The sequence below is a fragment of the Monopterus albus genome, unplaced genomic scaffold, assembly GCF_001952655.1.
Source record: "Monopterus albus unplaced genomic scaffold, M_albus_1.0 scaffold45.1, whole genome shotgun sequence".
NCBI lineage: Eukaryota > Metazoa > Chordata > Actinopteri > Synbranchiformes > Synbranchidae > Monopterus > Monopterus albus.
This window is the reverse complement of record NW_018127925.1, coordinates 2,331,292-2,356,025: the sequence shown is the minus strand read 5'-3', so window position 1 is coordinate 2,356,025 and position 24,734 is coordinate 2,331,292. Positions and strand designations below refer to the sequence as shown.

The 24,734-nt window shown below is 39.9% G+C and overlaps 1 protein-coding gene across 1 annotated transcript; it reads left to right on the top strand.

The window, feature by feature from the left end:
* The first annotated feature begins 16,408 nt into the window (after nucleotides 1-16,408).
* Nucleotides 16,409-22,842, top strand: ankk1 (ankyrin repeat and kinase domain containing 1). The gene is made up of 8 exons (XM_020600133.1): nucleotides 16,409-16,590; nucleotides 16,722-17,001; nucleotides 17,119-17,270; nucleotides 17,589-17,638; nucleotides 18,644-18,799; nucleotides 19,645-19,733; nucleotides 21,090-21,334; nucleotides 21,801-22,842. Exons 1-8 carry the CDS (start codon nucleotides 16,409-16,411, stop codon nucleotides 22,840-22,842), a joined length of 2,196 nt encoding a protein of 731 aa, XP_020455789.1.
* Nucleotides 22,843-24,734: the final 1,892 nt, after the last annotated feature.

Here is a 24,734-nt window from a genome sequence, read left to right as displayed (position 1 = left end):
GAAACAGCGGCCTCATTATATAAATCTAGCTGAATGTACAAGTAAACTGCTACAGTAACTATGAAAAATCCAAAAAATATACTTATTTCTTTCCAGTAGGGTTGGAGGACCCTCTATTTCAAATATCCTGGTCATAGCCCTGCTATCGATGTAAACTGAGTAGTAAATAACCAAGGGATTAGAGCAGTAACTTAGCGTCTGTTGCTGTGGATTGATCTTGCTTGAAATACAACATGAGCATGATTTCACCTCCCACTCTATCTTTTATCATTTATTCTGTATACAGTATCTTATACAATACAGAGGCAGTCATTGCCATCCTCCTAGTTTCTTATCTAATGTGATAACTGACATAATGGGATCTGGAATTAAGCTACACAACTGCATTTAATTAGAAAACCGCCTAATAGTATTGCTACAATTAGTAGTAATTCATGAAATAACCTAACACAAACATTTCACATTTTCGGCATCACACCAAATGTGTGTGGACATCATCAACTTTTGTTTTATAACTACCACAATAGGATTCAAATGATTAAATGTTCCATGTGAGGTTAGAATATCTGCATGAACATTAAAACAATGTTTATGTCAAGCTGCATTGCTATATTGGCTTCTTCTACATTTTTATTAGTGCATTACAAAACTAAATTACAGTGCAGTACCTCCTGTGGTGGTGCTGCCTACTGTAGTTGCAGGACTATGGGGTCAATAGAGCATGTCAGCAGGGGGGAACTATATGAATCCACCTTAAATCTAAACACTGTCCATTATGAGGCCATTACAGCGCTCTGCAGGCAGCAGGAACATGTGTCATATCAGCCCCATTCTCATTATCCTTGGACACATCTGTAAGAATATGAGATGTCAATAATATGGGGACCTACACCAAAACACTTGTCTACCTCTAGTAGTGAAAAAAATCTCCAGACTACCTTAATCATGATATGACTTGCTAATGTGCTAACAGTCAGAAGAATGCTACAAGTTTTTACACATGCCCAGTAACCAATACTGATAGCATTATTTCTCATTTCATTGTACAGTAATTCCTCCATGTATGTAGACTGTGCTGTTTGTTTCACTTGTGATGTTTGATGTAGATTCGGACACCAACATCTAAAAATACGGTTTATTACCCACCCTAATGTTTCACCTAACACTCTTCCCACAGTCACTGAGGGATCATCTCTGACCCCACTCATGCCTTCTCTTCCAGCTGTTACAATGGCACCTCAGGTACAGTAAATGCTGCACCCCTTATCAATCTTTATGTATCTAACTGGTGTGTGAACTGTGTATATTGTGTGTATTGGTGATTTTTGATTTGGGCCATGCAATTCTTGTCTATGCAGTCCTGTTGAAGGAACTGTGATGTTACACACTGAACACATGGCACCAAATCCCATTAAACTGAATAAGCAGAAATTAAATGTGGGCAAGACCGCTCACTGTTAGAAATTCAAATCCAGTAGTGTTTTTTTTTTCTTTTTTTGCTTTAATCTCATTTGGCTCCTCTATGTATTGAATACCAATGGATCTCCTGTTACAGTACACTGTTTATATGACATGCTTTTTATTTCAGCCGTCCCGTTACATACATCATCACAAATATTGCCTGATATCACAATATATATCATATGATATTATATGGTATGATATTGTGCTACCCTAGTAGGATCTGGCAACCTAGAAAATAGCACTAGCATCCCATTTTAAGAAGCGGGACTGATTTGATTAACTAGCTTATATGCTACTGCTGGGTAGCTTGTGAATTTCCCACCAGGGATCAATAAAGTTTTCTGATTATACAGTATTTGTGTATTGATCTGGTTCTGAAAAGAAACTACAAATCTAAGTTAAAAAAAAATAATCTAGTGGAGTAAAAAGTGCAATATTTGCCTTTGGGAAAGGAATCTGAGTGATGAGTTGTGTTGTTGTTTTTGTTTTCTGTGTAGAAAAAGAAAGAAAAAGATTTCCAAGGTTCTCACACAGAACAAACAAAAAGCACAACTGTCACAAAAGATCTGCTTTGGATAATGGAAAACAACTGTAAATACACATGGATATACTGCAGAGGGAATGACTGCCAAGATGGGTGGTTGTTTGACATTTGGCCAACGCCACCTTATGAGAGAATACAAATCACAGAAACACTGACTATAACTGCCTCACGGAGCTGAGAGCATTTTGTTTCCAGAGATAGGGAAAACAAGAAACCTCCCATCAGCTATGAGGATCCCATGGAATTAAAAATTGCATTGATTTCTAATAATGACAGGATGGTTTTCTCTTATACACAGACTGCATTTCAACCAGTGACTAGCCAGATGTCCATTTGTCCACACAGATGCACTGAAAGCATCTCTTCAGCCGTCACTTTGTCATAACAAGAATCAAAGAAACACTCTCATATCTGCTGATGGTATGCACTCCATTTCCCAAAATGAACAGAAAATTCACTCAACCCCCCCCCCCCCTCCCTTAACCCCTTCTCAGAGACAGGAGCAGCTGTATTTGACATAAAGTGTCTTGCTAAGATGCCAATAGTAAAACAAACTGACACCAATAAACAACTTAGGCGCACCAATCCTGGTGAAAGGTTTGTTACACGTGCAGCTGTCTTGACAACTATAGCAATTTATTGCTCTTCAAAATTGCTTTATAAGGTAAAGAAACTTGTAAAACACAGAGAACAAGAAATATATGGGGGAAAACCAGAGGACTGCGGACCTGCAGTCAGATATGATGTATTTTCATAAGAATAATAAACACACTCAGTCTCTCAACAAACTAATCCCAAACTAAACCTTGGACTTCAGCAGTGGATCAGTGAGCAATGTGCCTCTCATCACTGAGGCTCTAAGTGTTCCTCCACAAGGTCATGATCACAGCGCTGCATCACACCCAATTGTGTGAATAAGGTTGATTGAAGCTCATGCACCCTTCAGGCTTAGTAGTCCCATCACTTCTGCAGTCAAACATCCTGAGTCTGTCTCCGTGACAGAAAGATATGATTCTTTAATCTCAGTATTGAGAAGCCAAACACGAGCTACACAAGACCATACAGACTTTGCTACCCAAGGATTCTGCCATCAAGACTGCATCTGTAACCACAAAGACAAACCTGACATATAAGCAAGATTCTCAAACATTTAAAACGGTAAACAGTCTGTTGTTAATCCCTCAGGCCGAGGGAAGAAGGCAGTTATGAAAGCATCACAAACTCTGACCTTTACAACAAGAAAAGTGTTTTTGAAGTTGTTCCTAGTTTGAGGATGACGTGTCCATGTTGACACTAACAACACTATGGAACAAGTCAAACTCTGACAATGAGAAGATTTTTTTAGGGACTCAAGCAGAAATCACTCAGGAGAGGACTTTTGATATTAGCAATGATAACCACCTAACAACACACCAAACCATTTCAAAATATAAGCAGGATTTAATCCGTCATTATAGTTCACAATCTGAAGCTGGGAGATAAGAACGAGAAAGTGTTGACTGTAGCTGCAGAAGACAAGGAAAAGAAATCAATACTGAGGGCAAGCAAGGTGAAGAAAGTCCAGAGACAAAAGAAATACTGAAGTTGCACAATGAAGAGGAGAGCAGGAAAGATTAAAAGTAGAACAAAAAGGATTATTCAAATCAGGAAAAATAAAATAGGAAACAAGACAAAAGCAGCAGTGGACTAAAGATAAATCAAAAAACAGACAGGGAAGAGGAGGGTGGGGGCACCATAGAAGTGGAGGGTGTAATTTTGAGAAAAGACAAAAATCAACATAAAAAGTAGCAAGAGGCAAAGAAGAGGCTGAAAGAAAAGGCATGACTAAAACATATACAGAGAAAAGCAGAGACTAGAAGAGAGGAAACAGAAAGCAAGAAAGACATCCAGGGACACTGGGAGAGTGGACAAATGTTCTCCTTGGGGCTATGGCTAATTCTGAAGAACAGAGACAAAGGGCACACTGTTACAAACCTGTCTTCTTGCCACAGTTTTAATAAAACATTTGGGAACCCATGGGCATTCTTCTGGATGAAAACACTACTACACAAATTATGGAAATGGAAAATAAAGATTTTTCCTACGTGACAAGCAGTCACATCCAACTACACTTAACAGTGATATCTCAGAGCCCAAAACTATCAAGAATGACATCTCTTCCCAAAGAGCCATGCACACAGATTAAAGCTTAAAAAAGGTTCCCAAACCCTTTCACGTGTTTGAAGCTAGTGGTTGAAAATGTAGTGATACAGTACACTGAAGCCAACAATTTCCTGGCACAGCTTTACAGCTGAATCATGTGAGGTCCACATCTCCATAGGTCAGTTGCAGTCTGCCTTTCAGATAAGTCGTCCTCCTCCACCTCCTTGGACATGACTTTGGGCCAGTCGTGCTCATTTAAGCGGTCAGAGCAGACAGCAGATGCTTTGCATGCTCCTGTTGATGATAATGACCAGACATCTTTACAGACCCTGATGTTATCAATGAGCCCTGAAGCAAAAATAAAAATAAAATAAAATAAAAAAAAATCTGTATTCTTTCAGCAGCATGTCACCGCTGCTAGATTTTATTCTGTTTGGAGATGACACTTTCCTTGGCACCTGTAGCCTGACAGAGCTAACAAGATCAGTTTCAGGAAAAAGATACACCAGGGCCAGCTCAGACTCTGAATATGCAAATGGTGGAAGTAGCCATGACAGTGTGCGCACCACTGTGCCCTTGGCAGTAAAACATTGAGATGCAGACACAAAACAAAAGGCAGAGAACAGGAATGAGAAAGAACAGTTCCCCTTTAACAGCACAGACAATTAGCAGGTGCAAATACCATGCTAACAGCATTGATGACGTCAACTCTTTGTCTGTAATACAGACTGAAAAACGAGCATAAAAAACACCATAATAATAATAACCACAATGAACTGTTTGGTGTAGATGGCAATTATCAAGCAAAGTAAATATTAACATTGACCTTCAACAATACTCATCTCCTCCAGTTAGAAGGTTATAATCAAACAAGCACTAAGCCCATTATGTCTGCAATTAAGACCACCCACCAGACTGAGTAGGCAGTAAATGAGGATTTGGTGCCAGTTACGAATAATTTTGCTGTATTTTGCTTGATACAAATGAACTGGCGATCTGGCACAATTGCAATTGTTAAGTTAGATAGTCTGCCCAGAATGTCCAAAATGCAGGCTAATGACTAACAGTGCTATTCCTGAAATGGAGCATCATGCAGCAAAAACAACAGAAAAACAACATGATCCCTCCATACTGTCAGGGACTGTGAGTGACAGTGCTATCCCTGTTTCAGAAATGACCTTAAGGTTCTAAGTAAATCCACACAGTAGATTGCTGAGCAGATAATGACTATTACTTTTGAATTTCACTACTAAAAGCAATGATTCTGGGGCACCAGCTGCTAGCATACTGTAAGTGGTCCCATTGTATCCACAGAAGCTCATGAATCAGAGCTGACCACTACCTGAGAGAATGCAAGTGCACCAGGTCAGGTACCAGTGGGTGCTCAATGTGCACCTGTGAAAAAAGATGTGTAATGGGTAAAAAATATGTTTATATTAATTCACAGGTACAAGAATGGGTAAAAAATAGACTAAATGCAGGCAGGTACCAAGTGAAATAAACATAATGTATATTAAAAATAAATAAATAAAGCTGCAGCTTCTTTTAAATTTCTAATGCAGCCTAAATAACCCATACAATTATTGTGAAGGCCTATGGCGTAACCTTTGACCCCTCCACTCACACCCAGCTAATAGGACGTCATTCAGACGTCAACGTAGGCTAGGTGTCAGTGTGTCAAGCTGGATAACCTAAAAGCCAACGCAGCTAGTGGTGAATACAAAATTGTGGACAATACATCATCGAAGGCCAAGTTGGACATATGAATGGTAAAGTACAACAATCACATTGAGACTTTGTCAGAGAGAGAGCTTCCTGCAACCGACACTAGTAGCAAACCCCTGCTGAAAAAAGCAAAAACACAACAAAAAAACAGCACGGAGCAGCCTGAGAATGAATTTTCTGTAAGGCTATCGAACTAAACCAGCATCCCCTGACAACAATGCGTCCTGTCATTGACCCTGTGCAGGCAGTCCAAGGTTTATTAAAGACCACCCACAGAGTTGAAGGGACACATCACAGAACACCTACCACAGTTAAAAGAAGAGCACTGGCACCAAAGAGTGCTATGGAAGCTAAGTATTTTCTACATGAGAGGACTCCTGCGGTACATACACTGGCCAGAGCAGACGACCTAGGAGCCATACATTATCCGCAAGGAACTCAGTATGTTAAGTGATATTTGGAGCTCTGACTGATAGCACCTACAAGGGTTTTGCTTACAGACATTATTAATAAAACCAGCTCCGGCACAGTTGGCTATGCAGTCAAGTGAGACTGCCAGAACAACTGGAGCAGGTGAGATGCATCATAATGCTGCAGAGAAAATGTGTAAAACAACAGCAGCAACAACAACAACAAAAATAGTTTGGAAACACAGGAAGAAGTTATGCACACTCATGGCACAAAACCAGAAAATGGCACTGTACCTGGAAAAGCTACAGCACAGGCTGCCAACCTCAACTATGCAGTGCTGTCACCCGTCACCGGGAAATCTGATCATGGGCGTGTCGCTATCATTGTGACCATGCCAAAAACAAACAAACAAAAGTATGACAGATGAAACTTCAACAAAAACACTGACTATGCTTACTGAAAGCAGCCTTTTGGAGAGATGTGGGATACATGAGCAGTTTCAGTTTGTAGAGAAACCAACACAAAGGCAGTGTCACAAAGAGACCTCTGAAGCTCAGCAAGCTATTGCAACAGAGGTGACTTTATCTGAACCTGAAGCAATGACTGCACACACTGCTATAATAGAGTCTACTGAACGGACACTGCTCAAAGAAAAAAAACAAAGTCAGACTTAAATAACGGAGCAGCCAAAGCTGAAGAGCAATATACTGTCAGGTCAGTGCGTGCTGTGAATAAAGGAGAGACAGCAGTTCGAGAGTCTGGGTGTAGGTGATTACTGCTGGAGCCAGAGTCTGAATCAGAGCTGCCAAAGGCTGAAACACAGGAGGAAGACTCATCTGTATCTCCCTGGGTAATCTTATTGTGTAACACTATTACTTGAGCATTATTTATCAATCATACGTTAGCAAATTAAAGAGCCATAGTGGTTATTGCATGAGTTATGTAAAGAGGAAAATCCACCACAGTGAACTGCTTTATTTGTTGCACAAATTGATATGATCCCAGTTCTGAAAATCCTTCCTGAAAATGCATTTAGGTCGCTCCTAAATCCAACACTTGGGAAACTTTAAGTTTAATATGGGTATGTTATCTGCGATGGATTGGCGACCTGTCCAGGGTGTACCCCGCCTTCGCCCGATTGCTGGCCGGGATTGCAACCCCCCCGTGACCTTGTTCAGGGACTAAGCGGTAGGAAATGAATGAATGGGTATGTTATGATTGTTATGGTATTAGCGATAATATGGATGTTGCCCCCCCCCCCCCTTTTTTTTTTTTTCTGCTGGAGCTTTTCCATCAGCATTTGCAGAGCCTCCTGTATCATCAAGGACCCTCATCACCCTTCCTACACTCTGTTTTGCCTCTTGCTGTCAGGGAAGAGGTATCATAGTGGCTGTGCCGCATCCAACAGGATGCTGAATAGTGTTTTCCTCCAGGCAATAAGAATCATCGATGAAAAAAATCAAATACTGCAAGGATAAGTAGCTCAGGAAATAGTGTAAAGGCTACATATTGACAAACAGCGAGAACAGGAGCTACACAGCAAAAGGATTTGCAGTATGTTTACTGATCCATGTGTAGTCACGTGGCATGCATTTCATGAACAGAAAAGCAAGCTCTTGGTCTTTTATTGTAGATTTGCATATGGTGCCTAGTATGATAGAGATTTGACTGAGGTTTTCAAAATAAATAATAACAACCTGATCATAATGCAACTTTTCCATGTCTGTGCCATTCTTAACAACACTGTCATTGTACACAAACCTGTTTACTAGACAGTGTTGCTATAATTCATATCAATTCAGGGAGTTACACTTACATTTTTAAAAGCTGGATGCTCTCGGCTCAGAAAACAGAACTGCTATAGGCTGGTGCTGTTATCTCCCTGAGCCAGAATCACTCAGATAGATGGAAATGCAGTACACACAGAGGAGCAGTATGAATGTACAACCTCTATGGCTGTTGACTTTTACTGTGTATCTGAAGAGAACACATCATTTTAACATAATAATATGTATCTCCTCAGAACAAATTTCTCCTTAGATGCTGAGCAAACTAGTCACAAATCTGCATACTGGTAAATGAATGTTACTGGAACTTATTAACATTCTACACAGTGAATAAAAACCTGACCTGGTTTTAAGAAGCTGACTTGAGAAATTAGCTGCAAGCTCTTCTCAGTTTCCCCATTCTTCCTTAAACGTTTCACTTTATCTTTCAAGGGAAATGACTTTGCTTAGGTTAGACTACAGTTCGTGTTTGTGTTGGTGCCTCAGCTTAGCACCAGAGCCAGTGGGGGACACACTGCTGCCCAGTGCCCTGTCAGCTGGTGCCAGCTCCACCATCAATCTCTTGTAAATGATGAATTACTCAATAGTGTACCTACACTGTGATCTCATTGTCTGCCTTAGGAGCTGCCCTGACTGTGAAAGGGTAAGGCTGCAGTGACTGCACGGCGTGATGCTAGTGGATGAGAGAACGGGCGGCTGGGAGTGATTTAAATTTAGTGACATGTGGTGTGACACTGTGAGAGCAAGTAGACAGAGGAGGAACAAGCAGGCTGATATAAATAGGCTGAGGCAGTGAGGAACTGGGGAAGATGTAAATGAATGTATGACAGAGAACCATGGAGGAGAGGAAAGCTTATATATAAGCAAGGGGATAAATGATTTTCCTGAATTAGGAGTGAAAAAAGGAGGTTAGGGTTCCCTGATAGACTAGCGCTCCTGCCACTGTGACCTGGGTTCAAGTCAGGGTTGGAGGGTGTAAAGCACGTGCCAAATGTCAACATGCGAATCATCAGTGTGATGATTCGCTGTGGCGACCCCTAAAGGGAAAAAGCCAAAAGTGACATTCAGGAGTGAATTAAAATATGCTGCCATAGCTATAGGAGCCACTTTCTGAATCTGAAGAGAGTGAGATGTTCTCACTAAGGCTGTGGTTGACACAGCTTGGAACATCTGTCATGTCAATATGCACTGTGAAGGTCAGATAAGGGCTTTGCAAAATTTCAGAATAACACTTGCTGAGCAGCAAAAGACACTGATGTTCTGATACCAACTGCTGCCTCTTGCTGCTGTGGGAATGAAGCTTCTGATTCAATGGCAAAAACTGAATCATCTGACAAGTGCATGTTAGAGGGTGGAGGTGAAACAGAGGATAAACTCTAGGGACTCATTTTGATGCCTGCCTTTGTACAGCACTTTGACAGCTTGGTTAGTTTTGCAGTGTTGCTGCATGTGTTCTGGTCTGGCAAAAACCAGCTTTTGTGCTATGGGTTTTAATTCACAGTTTGGCGTTTGCACTGATATTTAAAATGTTTTAAATTGTTCAAGGAAGACAGCAATATGTGTATACCCTGAGTCTGTTTTTTTTGGCCATGTTCTTTGAAATGGGGTTACTTTCTTGGCTTTTAATGTCAGGCTACATATTTCCCTGAAACATTTCATTTACATAAGAGCTACACACTATGCCCCAACTACCATGTTTGAACTGCTCCAACTCAGAGTAACCTGTCTAGATTAAAACGAAGTGCTGTCAAACTGAAATCCTATTTTATTTGCTCCTTCCCTTTTATCCAAAAAAACCACACACACACACACACACGCACACACACACACACACAAAGAAAAGGTTTTAAGCATATTTCTCAGAGAGGTACAACTGTATATTTTTCTATTTTTGTGCATTGTTCTTCCTGTCTGTAATGATATACAGGAGAATTATCACTCCTCCAAAAATGTAATTATCTGTTAGCTACTCGGCTGCTTTTCATACTCACATGCTACACTTTCCCTTGTTCTTTGATAACAGTGCTTTCAGCAGAGGAGAGCATTTGCCTCGGAGAGTCCAGAGGCTAGTTTTGCCAGTTTCAGAAATTGCATACTGCATTCTCCATGTTGAAAGAAGTGAAGAATTCCTGGAGGAGACAGGTAATTATTAGTTGTACATGAGCACAAAAATAATCAATCTGAGATAAGGGAGCACGCATGGGAGATGCTGCAGGATGGTAAATGAGGGGTGCTCACACCAGGTATGGAAAAGAGCCATACTGTGGACAAATGTATACAGCATCACTGAAAGCTGCTATACACTGTATTGTACCAAAGATATGTATCAGTGGAGGCACAGTAAAGTGTATTTTGAGTACTTTCAGACACATCAGAGCTGGACCTGATTCCTGTCATCATCAGCCTGGTGGTCGACCCCTCTCTTGCCACAGTAATACTGCTTCTGGTGTGGCTGGCTACCTGTTGCAGGACAATTGGGCCGTTCAATTCTGTAACTCCACCACGAGCCTGCTGGGGCCATCTGCGCTCAGAGGGTGACTTGATCCTACCGTGACCAAGGAGGAAATGCTGCCAATTACACTGATCACTTCTCAGCAAAATAGCTGCAGACAATTACATTAGTCAACAAACAGCAGAGCAGTCAATCAGCCATGGAACAGAGGTAGCCAGTCATGTAGGCCAGACTGGATGATGAGGAGCAATCCAATTCACACCTCCCTTTCTAGGTGACACAGCTGTTGCAGTCAAATTTCACACTTAGCCAAGAGCAGTGTTTTATCATTCACAGAAAATAAACACCATGCCCAGACAGAAAACCTGCTCTGATCTCTTTATTGTCCCTCAGTGGCAACAAATCAATACTTTTTGTATTCCACTTTGAGATTGATTACTTGTTAATACTGGTTTAATATAATGTATGCATTTGTGGCTTGACAGTCACATGAACCCTTACCATGGGAAGATTTTAACTCATTTATGAAGAACCATCGACAATGTAGGTTTTCCTTTTAAATGTTCAGTCAAAATGACTTACAATACATCATGATATAACATGATATGACAAGTAATGTAGAATGTACAATCACTAGTCATTATAAATAAAAATTGATGAAATATACCAGCACTTGTTTTTTCACTGGCCTTCATCATTATTGTCTCAAAATTGAATTCATGCTCTGAATCTCTGACCTGAGTCCTTATTTATTAAAAATGAAGAAATATATAATGGAAAAACCAATGTATTTTCTCATATTACTTAATCTATTTAAGTGTATTGTTTAGTGTATTGCACTAGTAACTGTGCAGTCTTTCTCACCACATCATACTGTAGTGCACAGCTACACAGAGTACTAAACGCACTTCCAACAAGGTTGGAGGCTGCATTTTGCCTTTTGTTTACTGGATGCAAATACAGTGGAAACTGTATTGGTTGATAAATTAAGTGACAGTAATCACAATTCACAACATTAGGAGATTTTAGAAGTCACAAACAAGAAGAGTTGGTAAAGTAACAAGAAACCAGGATTCACACAAGTACACGGTCATATTAAATTAATTGATAAGTGCATTCATATTTACCTGGTTTTATATACATTTTCAGTGTAAACTCTGAAAATAATGTGGTGGTTAAAAATAAATCAGATTCCAGAAGAACTATGCAATAGAACAGTAGGTACTTCACATATGGACATTATTGGTACTTATTTGAGCTGAGTGGCTATGGGTCCGTTAAGTACATATGAGTTGGACAATGGGTTTATGTAAGTGGTCAGGAACAAGATGTTTCCTGTTTTCGAAGTACATCTCAGGGTGTTGTCTCCCGAAACTGGAGACAGAAATCTAGGTTCAGAAATAGACGCAACAGCATAAGGGAGGCTGCTGATAAAAGGAGTGAGCCTGGGAGAGAGAAGAGGACCATGCAGCAGTGAATAGTAGACCATGTACCTTTTTGGGGACCCAGCCGGCTGGGGAGGACGCCGACTGACTCGGGACTGACCACCACTGACTTGAATGACTGGTGCTCTGGCAATCTTTAGGCTTTATCTATTCCATTGCAAGAGGAGAGTCTCTGTTCTCTGATCTCTGTTCTCTGTTCCCTAACTACAAGATTGTGTGTTTGAATACTACTCTATTCAGAATAACTGTAATATTAAATGATCCTTTAAATTGTAATGGTTTGTCTGAATTAATTTAGTTGGTATCTCACTCTTAGCACGACAATAAAAAAATATGTTTGTGTACTGACGAAAGCAAAGTGCAGTGAAAACCTGGCCTACATAAAGCATGTGACTTAAACATGTACTAAAGTTAGCGGCAAGAAAAAACATCACAGATCTGCATCGCATGATGTGATTAAGAGACAAGATTAACATTAAAGAATAGGTATTACAATCCAATAATACATGCAGAAAACAAGACTAAACAGAAAAAGAGTAAAATGCATAAGATCATCAGTTAAATGAACAGTTCAGTTCACGTGGCAGGCAAAGTTTATCCAACACATATCTAGGCAAATCAAAACAGAGGTTTATATTTCAAAGATTTCTAAATGGGTGATTTGAACCGGTGCACAGATGAGGAATGCATAAATTGGTTATCACTTTAATGTTCAATGGCCGTATTCATTTAAGACATCAAGACTGTTTGTGTTTTATCAGCATAGAAATATTGCATTTGTTGATAGGTGTGACTTTGGTGAAGGTCAGTTCATGTTTCATGACCAATCCATTCAGAAAACCAGGAAATTGCACACAGTGCCATTACTGTTTCTTGTGACTCTATTGGCATATAAAAATTAGTTTCTTTCAAGTAAATCCAAGGCATCCCGTGGCTCAACTGAACAGTTCATAATTCACTGTGCTGCTCGTTCTGTCAGTTCTGCAGAAATGCAAGTTGTGACCTATTTGCAAAAGATAGAAATTTGATTAAAAAACACAGCCAACACAGGAGGTACGCAGGAATCAATTAATAGCCTGAAACCCGGTGTTTACACACCATTTACCACAGTATGTATCAGATTAGACACCTGGTTCACCTCAGTGCACACTCGCTCCTTCCTTTTGCATGGTTATGTGTATCACTTGTCTTTGCTCACAGAATATGGATCACAGACATTGCAGTTCGCTATTAGAGGACATGTGGGACCTTTGGTTCCAGCCAGTGGGCTTACCCAGCACGGTGGAGCCTGTTAATGTGGTTGACTGAGCTGCGAGATGTGGATTCCATCAATGAAAATAGACTTCTCTCCTCTGGTAGCCTATCAGAAATCTAATCACAAGGTCCTGGTTTTCACTGAAACATCAGTCCAAGGCTATCCTAAATAACAGTGCACGTTGAAGGGTTACAACGCTTGGGAGAGCACTCAGTTGCAAAATGTTGTCCACATAGTGAAGAAATCTGCAGAGTAGCCTATTGCCCAATAAAAAATATATACAGTGTAGATACAGTGAATACCTACAGTATGATGATAACAGATTTAATGTTCATAATCATACAGAGCTTTATCTGTAGCTCACAATGATGCTGTTTCATGTTTTAAAGAATCACGGTGGGCACGATGCCAAAGAAAAAGAAGAGCAGCACCGGTTTCATGCAATACGTATGTATCATAAGGCATTCCTGTTTAGGGATGCAGAAATAAGGGAGGAGAGAATGGAAATTTATGTAAATTCTCTCAGCACCTGATTTACCATCACTGCAACAGAGGAACTGTGGCTGAAATTTACTGTCAGGAGAAAGCAGTAAAATTTGTGGCACTGCTGTCAGCGTGGCAGCTGTTAGTCATTTGCACTCCTTGGAGAGCAGAACGGATACAATAAGGAGGGAGAGGGTGTTTGTAAATCACATCCCTCACCAAAAGGAAAATGTGTGGGACTTTTACAGGGTTCGAGGTCAAACCACGCTTCAATTACTGAACAAAATAAAAGATGATTTGACTGACAGTAGACTCCTCTTCCTGACTGCAGTCCTGAAATATGTTTGTTGCTTTCTTCAATCATATTAAAGTTCACTCATTCTGAACTTACACTTTCTTCTATGCTCCCTCTGGTGACATACTGGCATACAGGCCATGAGACTGTACTGTAGGTCAAAATGCTAATCATCCCACTGATGTGCACCCTGTTCCTACCTGCAGACCTGCAGGGTGAGCTAGCAAATTTAAAAGGAGCGAGGAGGGAAAAAACCATTTGAAGTGGAATTATTAATAAAACATTTCTAACTGTGTCTTAGAAATGAAAGTCCGAACAAAGAGCAAACTCAGAGCACTGAAGAAAAGAGCAAACGACTGATCTGCAGCTGCTTTCTCGTGAGACGTACGTTATGAAGTGAAATAAGGGATAACTTTATATTTCAAGTTTATAAAAGGCAGAGACAATGAACGACGGGTGGCTGTCTGGTGAGGGTTGCCCACATTTATGAGATTGTGGTGATAATTTGCGTCATGCTCTCGGCAAGAACCATACTGACTCTAAATGTGCTATGTGCAAAGAATGATGAAATTTGAGAAATATTAAATTTTTTATATTTATGACAGCCAAAGCTGCTAGTGGCCCACATTATGTATGTGTTTGCTTCGATAAAAGTACATCTCCACGTAAATTTTTTATACATCACACGAAAACACCTCACATCCCCAGATACATTTAGTCATACAGGAGGTTTAGTGGTGGTAAAATATAAGTGATGAGCCAATAAACAGAACAGCAGGTGGGAATAGAGGGTGGTAGAGGACATCTTTTCCCCCCATCTTCCTGAATGAGGTACCCTTTGCTGTAATCCTTTTCCATAAGACAGGCAGCTTAAATCTTTTCTCTCAAAGAACACCCTGCTTTTATGATGCAGAGAGATGAAATCCACAAGTTTGGGTTCCTAAGAAAATTTCAGGTAGGAGGCAATAAATGTCTTGACACCGTGGATAAGTGAACGGGTGCAATTTACACAACCTAGTCCCGGCACCACCTCTAAAGACAGTTTGCAGTAAAACTAAAACTACAATTATCTTGAATAAATGTACAGTGTGCTAAATGAGTAGAGATTAAGGGAAAATATAATTCGAACTAATGACTTCCCAAACATTGAGGCAGTGAGTTTTAGCTTTGCCAACAAAGTCCAATTTCAACACAAGTTGAGGCCAACTATTAACCAGGTCCTTAGATGATAAAGTACAAAATACTCTTATGAATATGACTATTTTGGCTTGGTTTTGAATCTGAAATTTAAACTTTTTATTGCTGCATAAAAAAATGTTGATTTGTTCTTTAGCTGTTATTGTGTGATAAAAGCAAAGTAATCAAAGGACATAAAACTTTAATGAGACAAAGTGATCCTAATGCGCAGTAGTCTGGAAAACAAGACTATAAACCTTCAAGGAATAGTTGAACATTTTGGGAAGTACATTCATTTGCTGTCCTGCTACAGATGAAAAGTTTGATGCCACAAGATAGCTCATTTGTTTAATTCATTCAAAAAAGCAAAGTGTAGAGGGTTATGTACTGAACTACAGACTGTATTTACTGCATATAGTGTTTCTTAAAAAGGGTGTTACTATCTGCATCTCATTCTTTTATACGCACAGTCACATTTTCATCACTTCACTACTACTACTACTACTACTACTACTACTACTACTAACCCCTACCTGTACCCTACTTTAAACAAGTCTTACTATAAAATGTAACGATTTACATTTTGGAGACTTGTTTTCTGTCCCCCTTGTATACTTGTATTACTACAAGAGTAATACACGTACACAACCACACACATACACACACACACACACACACACACACACACATTGGTGCTACAGAAAAATGTCATGGTCTTAAACTCAAACTGCCGACTACTGAGCCGTTCTGCTGGAGCCGCTGGAGGTTAAGTGCCTTGTTAAAGTGCGGTTTGATAGAAGAGGAGGGCCCATTAGGCAGTTCATTTACTGTATATACAAACCCAAAATATCTATCACATCACTTTGTCAGTGTGCATTCTGCACATTTTTTGAATTGCTTATAGTCTTTCGTTCACATGGATGTGAGCTACTGGAGGGGAAAATAAGTCAAACAGCATGTCTGACTAACAGCTAGGCCAGCAGCCTTGGCAGCTAGAAACCGGATTTGCGACATTGCAGTGCAAACAAGTTCTGCACCTCAGCTCCTCCCATGGATCAGATCAGTTGTTTATGTAACTCCACATGTCGTTCACACGGTGATTTGTCACTAATTTAAATTTAAATCTCCTACATCGTTCTCTTTTCCTGCAGTGGCACTGGCCAGAGCCGATCTGAAGGATAAACTTTGCTTATCTGTAGAATTAGAGAGTGAGCACGCTGTGGGAACTCATGGATTTCCTTGACAGATCACCTGGGCAAGTCAGGGACTTCAAGAAAGATGACTTTGAGGCAGACTGGATTAAGGTGACAGAAGGTAGATGTGGACAGGTGTACCAGGTCAAGCTTAAACTCTGGCGGGAAAAATGTGCCCTGAAAAGCTTTGACACAACTTGTGGAAACAACTTTTACAGGTAACACAACTAACGCAAATTGCCTTATATCAGTTCCGTACTCTATGGCACAGTGTACACAGTGTGAGTTCATATCTTATGGTTACATTAGTCTTTGCATTTCTACAATGTTATCTTTTCCATCACAGGAGAATAATAGAAGAGGCACCCAACATAATCAGAGTGAAATACAAGTACATCGCGTCCATCTATGGACTGTGCACTGAAGCGACTGCCATGGTGATCGAGTACATGAGTAATGGATCTCTGAACACTCTCCTAGCCGATCACACTTTGATGTGGCCAAAGAAGTTCCAGATGATTCATGAGATCTCAATGGGTATGAATTTCCTCCACAGCATGAATCCTCCGCTACTCCATCTTAACCTCAAGACGTCCAACATCCTATTAGATGATCATCTCCATATCAAGGTCAGTGAAGCTTTAAAAAAAGCCAGATGAGACTGTAATTTCTTGACATTTTTGAGCTCTGCAGGAACAATGTATGACAATTTGGTACTGCCCTAGCATTCTTGATTTTCTACTAAGATTTCAGATTATGGTTTAATCCACTGGGAAGAGGACATGAGCAAGAACATGTTCATGGAGATTCTGACAGCAAGAGGGAGCATTAATTACATTCCTCCAGAGACCTTCAGTCAGTGGCCTGATCCTCCAGGAGTTACCTTTGATATCTACAGGTGACTTGCCAAGGACACTGCACCATCATAGTCAGAGCTTGTTATTTTTTGATTCAATGCATAAACCACAATTCCCACATCTTAACCTTGCTCTTTGCTGTACATAATTTTCCTCTGCACATCACAGGAACATATTCCATAAAATTTACTCATGTCCGATTCACCCTCTCTCACCCTTTTATTTTCTATTAGATAGCAATGTGGGTTTTTAATGAACATACTGTGCCTGACAAGGACACTTGTAGAGTTAATTGAAACCACGATATGAAAAAGTGAGAAAATTAGGGCTGAAGTGCTTCTTTGTGCTTTGAACTGCAGCTTTGGAATTGTGGTGTGGGAGATCCTGACACAGCAGAAACCATATGCAGGTAGGAATGAGTTCATTTGAAAAGCAAAAAAATGTCGACTTTCAGTAAATTTTTACAGTAGGTGGTGTTACTTCAGTCATGTAATACTCTACATAATCATTTAAACAGCATAAAGGCGAAGGCACTTTTATCACTGTGTTTTCACATTTGGTTTTGAAATTTTAATTTTACTCCTTTATATCACTATATTGTTGCACAATAAACACAATACAACAACTGTAACTCTCTAAACTGTGGTATAAATGCATATAAAGTGCATAAAACAGGACAGAAGTTATTAAAACACTTTGATAATGTTAAGAAGTAGCCATATAATGCTACAACTGAAATAATTAGCTCAACGATCCGGAGGTTACAGTAATGAAGAGACGCATACGGTCCATCATCATTATCAAGTCATGGCTAGCAATAATCCTTTATTTAACACTGACTGAACTCTCTGTCATAAATGAACTGTTGGTGAATACGTCAGTGTAACCCAAGGCCTTGCGAGAAACCAATTTTCTAAACCTAAGCAACAACTCAGACCAAATTCTTTTGTTTTTATAAATTAAATATATACATAAACGAACCCTCTGAAGGCATAGTTTGACATTTTTGAAACTGATTTAGTGCTTTCCTGCAGAGACTTAGATAATGTGTCAATTACAGTCAAATGACAGTTAAGTTATCTTAGCATAAAAACTGAAAATGGGGTAATTAGTCTGGTTCTCACCGAATGTATCATCAGCTCTAAAGCTTACAAATTAACATATATATTTTTGGTTTATTCAATACAAAAAGTGTAAACAGGTTGTCAGACTTTTCCTTTCACATAAAACGTAGGAAAACACTGGGTTGCATAAATGTATGATACTTTCTCATGGTTTGTAGTGGTAACAAAGACTGTGCACAGCATAGTTTTGCCTGGTTCCCATTTGACAAAATGTGCTGAAACTGTGGCCACGCTCTGCGCACATTGACCTCCACTGAACCTTGTGTCTGTTGTCTGTTTTGTGGACCCAGGGTGCACTATGACTTCAGTGCTCTTGCAGGTGTCACAGGGTAAACGACCCTGTCTGAATATGATACCTGATGAGAGGCCCGATGAGTGTGATGAGATGGTCAACATCATGCAGCAGTGCTGGGACCAGAATCAGACGAAGAGGCCACAGTTCTCAGGTGCTGATATCAAAAAAACAAAGCAAACAAACAAACAAAAACTAAAATAAAACAAAACAAAAAGTTATTTTCAGCTAATCTTTTAATTTGGATTTAAAGCTCCCACTGGAACGAGCCCACTCTTTGTAATTCAAAACTAGTCAGGAATGACTTTCAAAAACTATAACTGTGGTGCATTACAATGAAACATAAAGAGCCATCTGTTATAAACAAGGAGCTTCTACAAGTCATACTGTATAAGAAAAAGGGACCTGGTTACTTAAAATTTCACATGCAAGTATACAACACACACATCTGAATAAAATTCTAAAGTGTCTAAGCTCCAAGAATTATATGAAGAATTATATTCCTCCAATATGACTTTCCCAAATTTGCTGATAAGGCATAATGAAAAGACTAGTATGCATAAATATCTTGGCTGTATTCATAGAAAGATGATAAGTCATTTGTCAAATCTGTCATTTTAATGTTGCATAAATTAATATTTATTGAGAATTTCAATTTTTGATGCATATCTTTTGTCTTTTGAGTGCAGTGCATATAGTTATACAGTAGGGGAGTGTATCCTTTTTGTTTAGATAAGTACTTGTTGTTTAGACCTGTTCTTGTCTAAACAACAGCGCTTGTTTACACAAATAAGAAGTTATGATATCGAATTCAAATCAGGTCAATGTTTATTCATAAACAGCTTTCCCACTTTAAGGTTTTCACAAAAACTCACTCCTACTATTACTGTGTTTATGAAATAATTTTCTTCTCACTGGGTTTTGGCATTTCAAATATGAGAATACATTTGTGTGTTTAAGCTAATTCAGGACACCTCTTTGCTGCCGTTCTGTTTTCAGACATCGTGAGGAAAACTGAAGCTCTGAGTGAAGTCCTAAAGATCCCAGGACCAATCCGCTGTCACAGAAATCCTGATGAGAGACAGAAATCAAACCATCCTTGGCTGGTGTTGCAGAAACATCAAGTTAGTTTTGCTGTTTGAATGGTGTTGTAGTAGCTGCTGTATCCACTCCGTTTTTGACACAGTTGGCCACTCAGGTTGATGGTATGATGGGAAAGAATGTGGGAAAAGTTAATGCAGTTCACACTACAAAAGGAGTCACAGCCATGCTAGTGGCTCTGGGAGGATGTACAGTAATCAGGCATAGTATGGTACTTTTTCTTAAACTGGGTGGGTAAAAGTTGGTCCCAGCAGGTTGTTTTATTTTGATGAAAGTACTTTGGTAAGGTGAAAGGGGCAGGTACATGCACATATTCTAAAAACAACAGGACTTTTTTAATATGGTCTGAAGCTGAAGCAGCAGTGAAGCTTCAGTTTCAATATAACATATTTATGGTTGTCAGTACATCCAAGTATACGTATCAGTCAAGAACTGCTAATAGCAAATTTGGAAAATTGACTTTTCCAAAATCAAAACCCATGGCGTTGTTGAGGCATTTCACTAAAAGCCAAAAACATCAGCCTTATGGTGGTGCAAGAGGAACATTCAGGGGGTCATCCGTGTCAGTAGGCATCATCCCCCACCATGACTGCTATTTTTAGCAGCTGGTGTGGCTAAATGGGGAAAAGGATAAAGCTTTACAATATTGTGTGCAGTTAGGGAATATAAATGTGTCCAGTTATGAACACTGTTAATTACAGTAGCATATAACTAAGTCATTCACCCTTGAACACTGTGCTCATAGACTGATTGATATGTTCTTATTAAACAATTATGTTGGTTGATCACAGCAAATAACTGCTGCTGTATTTTCTCTGTCTCTTTTCCATTTTAGATTGCTTTGCCTGACCTTCCCTCAGGTAAACACAGATTAGAGGTGTATGGAAAATTAAGTTTAGTGCAGCACAAAGCCTGAAGGATTGACATTTAAAACGTTCTATTTACAGTGCTGTCACATTTTTAATATTACCTCTAGTACTGAGAAGCATAGTTAACAAGTGGAAGAGGGAATAAAATAACATTCATGCAGCCTTTTTCATTGAAATGTTGACTAGATTAATGAATAGATGCATCACAATTCTTTTTATTGACCTTTTTATTGCCACTCTTTAGTCAAAGTTGAACGTTATAGCTACATTTATTCATACACCAATGCACATTTCACAGCAACAGCTGATACTGTATCCAGAAAGCTGTCATCAAGGCACAATCACACTACTGAACACAGGAAAATGAAGACACTTAACTTTAATAAAAAAAGATAGAAGTCCCTGTGACACAATATAATCACGCTGTCTGCTGCTGCTTTTCTTGAATAGCCTGCTATCCTTTGCTTTCATTTTACAGATGATGGCCATGGAAAGGATAAAATTCTCTCTCTGCTCTCCAAAAAGGATTTTAGTAGTTTCAGACAGTCTGTGAAAACAGAACATGTACACACCCAGTTTTCAGGGGAAAAGAGCCTCCTTTTCTACACGGTAGCCAGCGGGGATGCAGAAAGCGTCATGCATGTCCTGAGTTTGGGTGCTGACATCAACAGTGCGACTTCCAGGGGTTACACTCCTCTCATTATTGCTGTCCTGCACAGGTCTGTGTAAAAATATATTAACAAACTGCTTTAAGAGTGACACAGGGAAGACCATTTGTACCAGCATCCTGACAGGTGCTGGTACAAATGGTACATACCACTATTAACATACATAACATAGGAACAACATAGGTTGTTAATAGTGACAGTTTTTTTCGGTTAGATCCAATTAGTTTAGCTTAGGAAACGTATTGCTGTGTTTGCATGGATTGAACAAACAAGATATAATGAGTAAATTGGTGAGCTTTAGAGGTGCAGTTAGGTGGATGTTCACATTTTTTGACAGAACCAGACTTGCTGTTAGAGACATGGAAGCAGGGGTAACTTCGAGTCTTTAAGCTAAGCTGTCTCCTGGCTTATACTGTATTTATCAGACAGTGATGAAATTAAGAAAACAAATAAGAATATTTCCCTAAATGTATTCTTTTAAAAGTAATATAGTACTCTAAAGAGTTTTTTTCTGCAGGCTTCATGACATCATCTCTTTGTTGCTGGAACATGGTGCAGCAACCACCCAGGGAGATGAGGATCAGTGGACAGCACTACATTTTGCTGCCCAGAACGGTGACGACAGGACTGTACGTCTCCTTTTGGACAAAGGAGCTATACCGGATGCCAAGGAAAAATCTGGTTGGATGCCCCTCCATCTGGCCTGCCAGAATGGCCACGAAACAGTGGTGCGCCTGCTGCTTTCAAGGCTGTCAGAGGAAGCAGTCGGAGAACGAGAGGAGGCACAAGGGAGGACACCGCTCCACCTTGCCTCTGCCTATGGGCATGTAAATATTGCCAAGCTCCTCCTCTCTCAGGGAGCAGATCCCAACTCTACTGACTTCTTTCTCGCCACTCCCCTTCACTTATCCGCTGAGGAAGGCCATAACAGAGTAGTCAGACAGTTGGTGAAAAGTGGGGTGAATATCGACAGTGCAGACAGCAGAGGATACACCCCACTTCACCTGGCTGCTCTGAATGGTCATACAGGCATATGCAGGCAGCTGTTCTCAAACGGGGCCAGCCCAGACTCCAGGAACCACCGAGGTTGGACTCCCATGCACTCGGCTGTCATAAGGGGACATGAAGCCACTGTGATTCAGCTTGAGAGCCTGGGTGGTTGTGTGAATGCTACAGGTGAGAAGGGATGGACCCCGCTCCACCTTGCCTGCCACCTAAATCAGCCACAGGTGGTGGCAAATCTCCTAGCAGCCAAAGCAAACCCAAATGTGGCAGAGGACAGTGAAGGATGGACCCCGCTACATGTAGCCTGTAGCAGCGGCAGTTTCTCAAGTGTCCTCCACTTGATATCACATCATGCAGATGTCAATGCAGTAAATTCAAGTAAGACAACACCTTTACACCTGGCTGCCATGGGTAGCTCTGTGCCTATTGTAAAGGCTCTACTGCTGAATGGAGCAGACAGGACACTGCTGGACTCCTCTGGATCCACAGCTTTGAATGTGGCCCAGAGTTATGAAAAATTGGAAATAGCGCAATTACTGGAGAAGGGATGTTAACCATGATTCTAGTTCAGGTGAAAGACTTGTAGCAAAATGAAAACATTAGTGTGGATTTTATTAAGCAGCTTAAAGCAAGATTTTGAAAATATACTGAATGTCTTACTTTCTTTTAAGAATAGGATAAGGATAATCACCTTTATTGGCCAAGTATGCTACACACAAGGAATTTGTTTCCGGTACAGAACTGATGGCAGCCATCTGCGGCGACTGATTATTCTTTGATGACTTAGCCTTGACTCGGACTTGAACACTTGAGACTGAACTCGGACTCAAAGTTTTGTGACTCAAATACAACACTACAATAATACTCAAGAAAGCTTCTTTCCCCTTTTTTTATACATATATTTCACAAAACCCCTACAAACACCAACCTCTCTCTCTGAAGAGGACCATGTGCTTCCTTTTTATTGCGATAACTCGCAGGTCCTGAAAATCAGATGCAAACCATATTTGTGAGATTACTATCTACAGTAAACAGTCTGATGAAAATTTAACAGATAAGAATGACACTCATCTGCGGAATCCACAGAGCTACTGTATGTTCCTGTGTAACCTGTCTAACTGCAAATGGGTCCTTTGTTCAGATGAACAAGCCTCTATGTTTGACATTGTTCTTATGCTAGTTGCTGAAAAATTAAACCTACTTTTCCAACAGCATCTAGGGGCTGCTCCAGCCTTTTTACACATGGTGACACATGTTATGTTCATTCAGCAGTAATAGGGTTTTCTAGTTTTTTATTTTCTAATAGGGAGACAAGCAGAAAAAAGATAATGTCACGTAAATTACTGGTACAAAAAAACATACCATGACTTGAGGAAAGAAGGAAGAGAGCTGCGATGTGGTGCTTTTTATCAGAAAGTTCTATTCTTTAATAACTTTCATAAATAACTATAAAGAAAAAAGCATTAGCCTAATGAAACTATTTAAGATGCTGTTCCACATTGTGCTTTTGCTTCTGTGTGCAAGATAATAATACCAACTTGGAGAATTAGTCTTAAACTAAGTAAAAAAAAATGCTTCACTTCCTAATTTCTGGTTCACCATGGTGTATTTCCACCAACGCAAATTAAAGATGTATTATTGCTTTGAAAGGCTCCAAAGACTTTGTTGTAAAGCTCATTATGAGTAATTTACATACATATTAGTGTTTCCAACAAGTTATAAAATTTGATTATTTGGATATGGGCCTGCTATGAAAGAGCTGTTGGGCATTGTTCAAGCTACATTTAAGAGAGTAGGCATTTTGTTTGTATAAAGATTTTAAATTGTTATTTTGTTGCACTGGGGCCTTTGACACGCTGTTAAGATGGTCTGTCTGACATTCACAGCTTTAATTTTAATGATAGGATGTAATCTGGCTACTTACTGGTACTGTATATTTAGCTTCTCAGAGGAGGGCCATTACATGCACTCTGCAGAGCCCATCTTATCTGTCAGGGTTAAAATCACCATCAAGCAGCACCCTGTGGTGTTAAGCATTCGCAATCAGGACAGATGCAGCTGTGTCTTTTGACCCAGGTGCTCTGCCTCAGCAAGGCCATGGCAGTCATCTCTGGTCCTTGGCACAATCATCGACTGAGTGATCTATCATCTCTTCTGGGAGATAATATTTTCCTGAGAGATGATAGGGAAAACATTTTATTCATCTCTTAGTGACCTTTCACTCAGCAATATGACACATCCCAGGTCAGTCTCTCCGAGTCCCCAAGGCTGTTGCCTGCTGGTGAGCGAACGGCTGCTACACCTCAGTGAACCGCTGCTGAGGACACTGAGTGAAAGCATTTTGATTAACCATGTAAATTACTTTCCTATCACATAAAACTCTTTGAATAAGTAATCTACATTAATAAGGACACACTGGTCCACAGAGATTATTAATTATCGCCTG

Coding starts and splice junctions, on each gene's coding strand:
- ankk1 (XM_020600133.1), top strand. CDS start 16,409: ATGGATTTCCTTGACAGATCACCTGGGCAAGTCAGGGACTTCAAGAAA. Junction 16,591..16,721: donor TGTGGAAACAACTTTTACAG/GTAACACAACTA, acceptor CCATCACAGGAG/AATAATAGAAGAGGCACCCA. Junction 17,271..17,588: donor GTTACCTTTGATATCTACAG/GTGACTTGCCAA, acceptor TTTGAACTGCAG/CTTTGGAATTGTGGTGTGGG.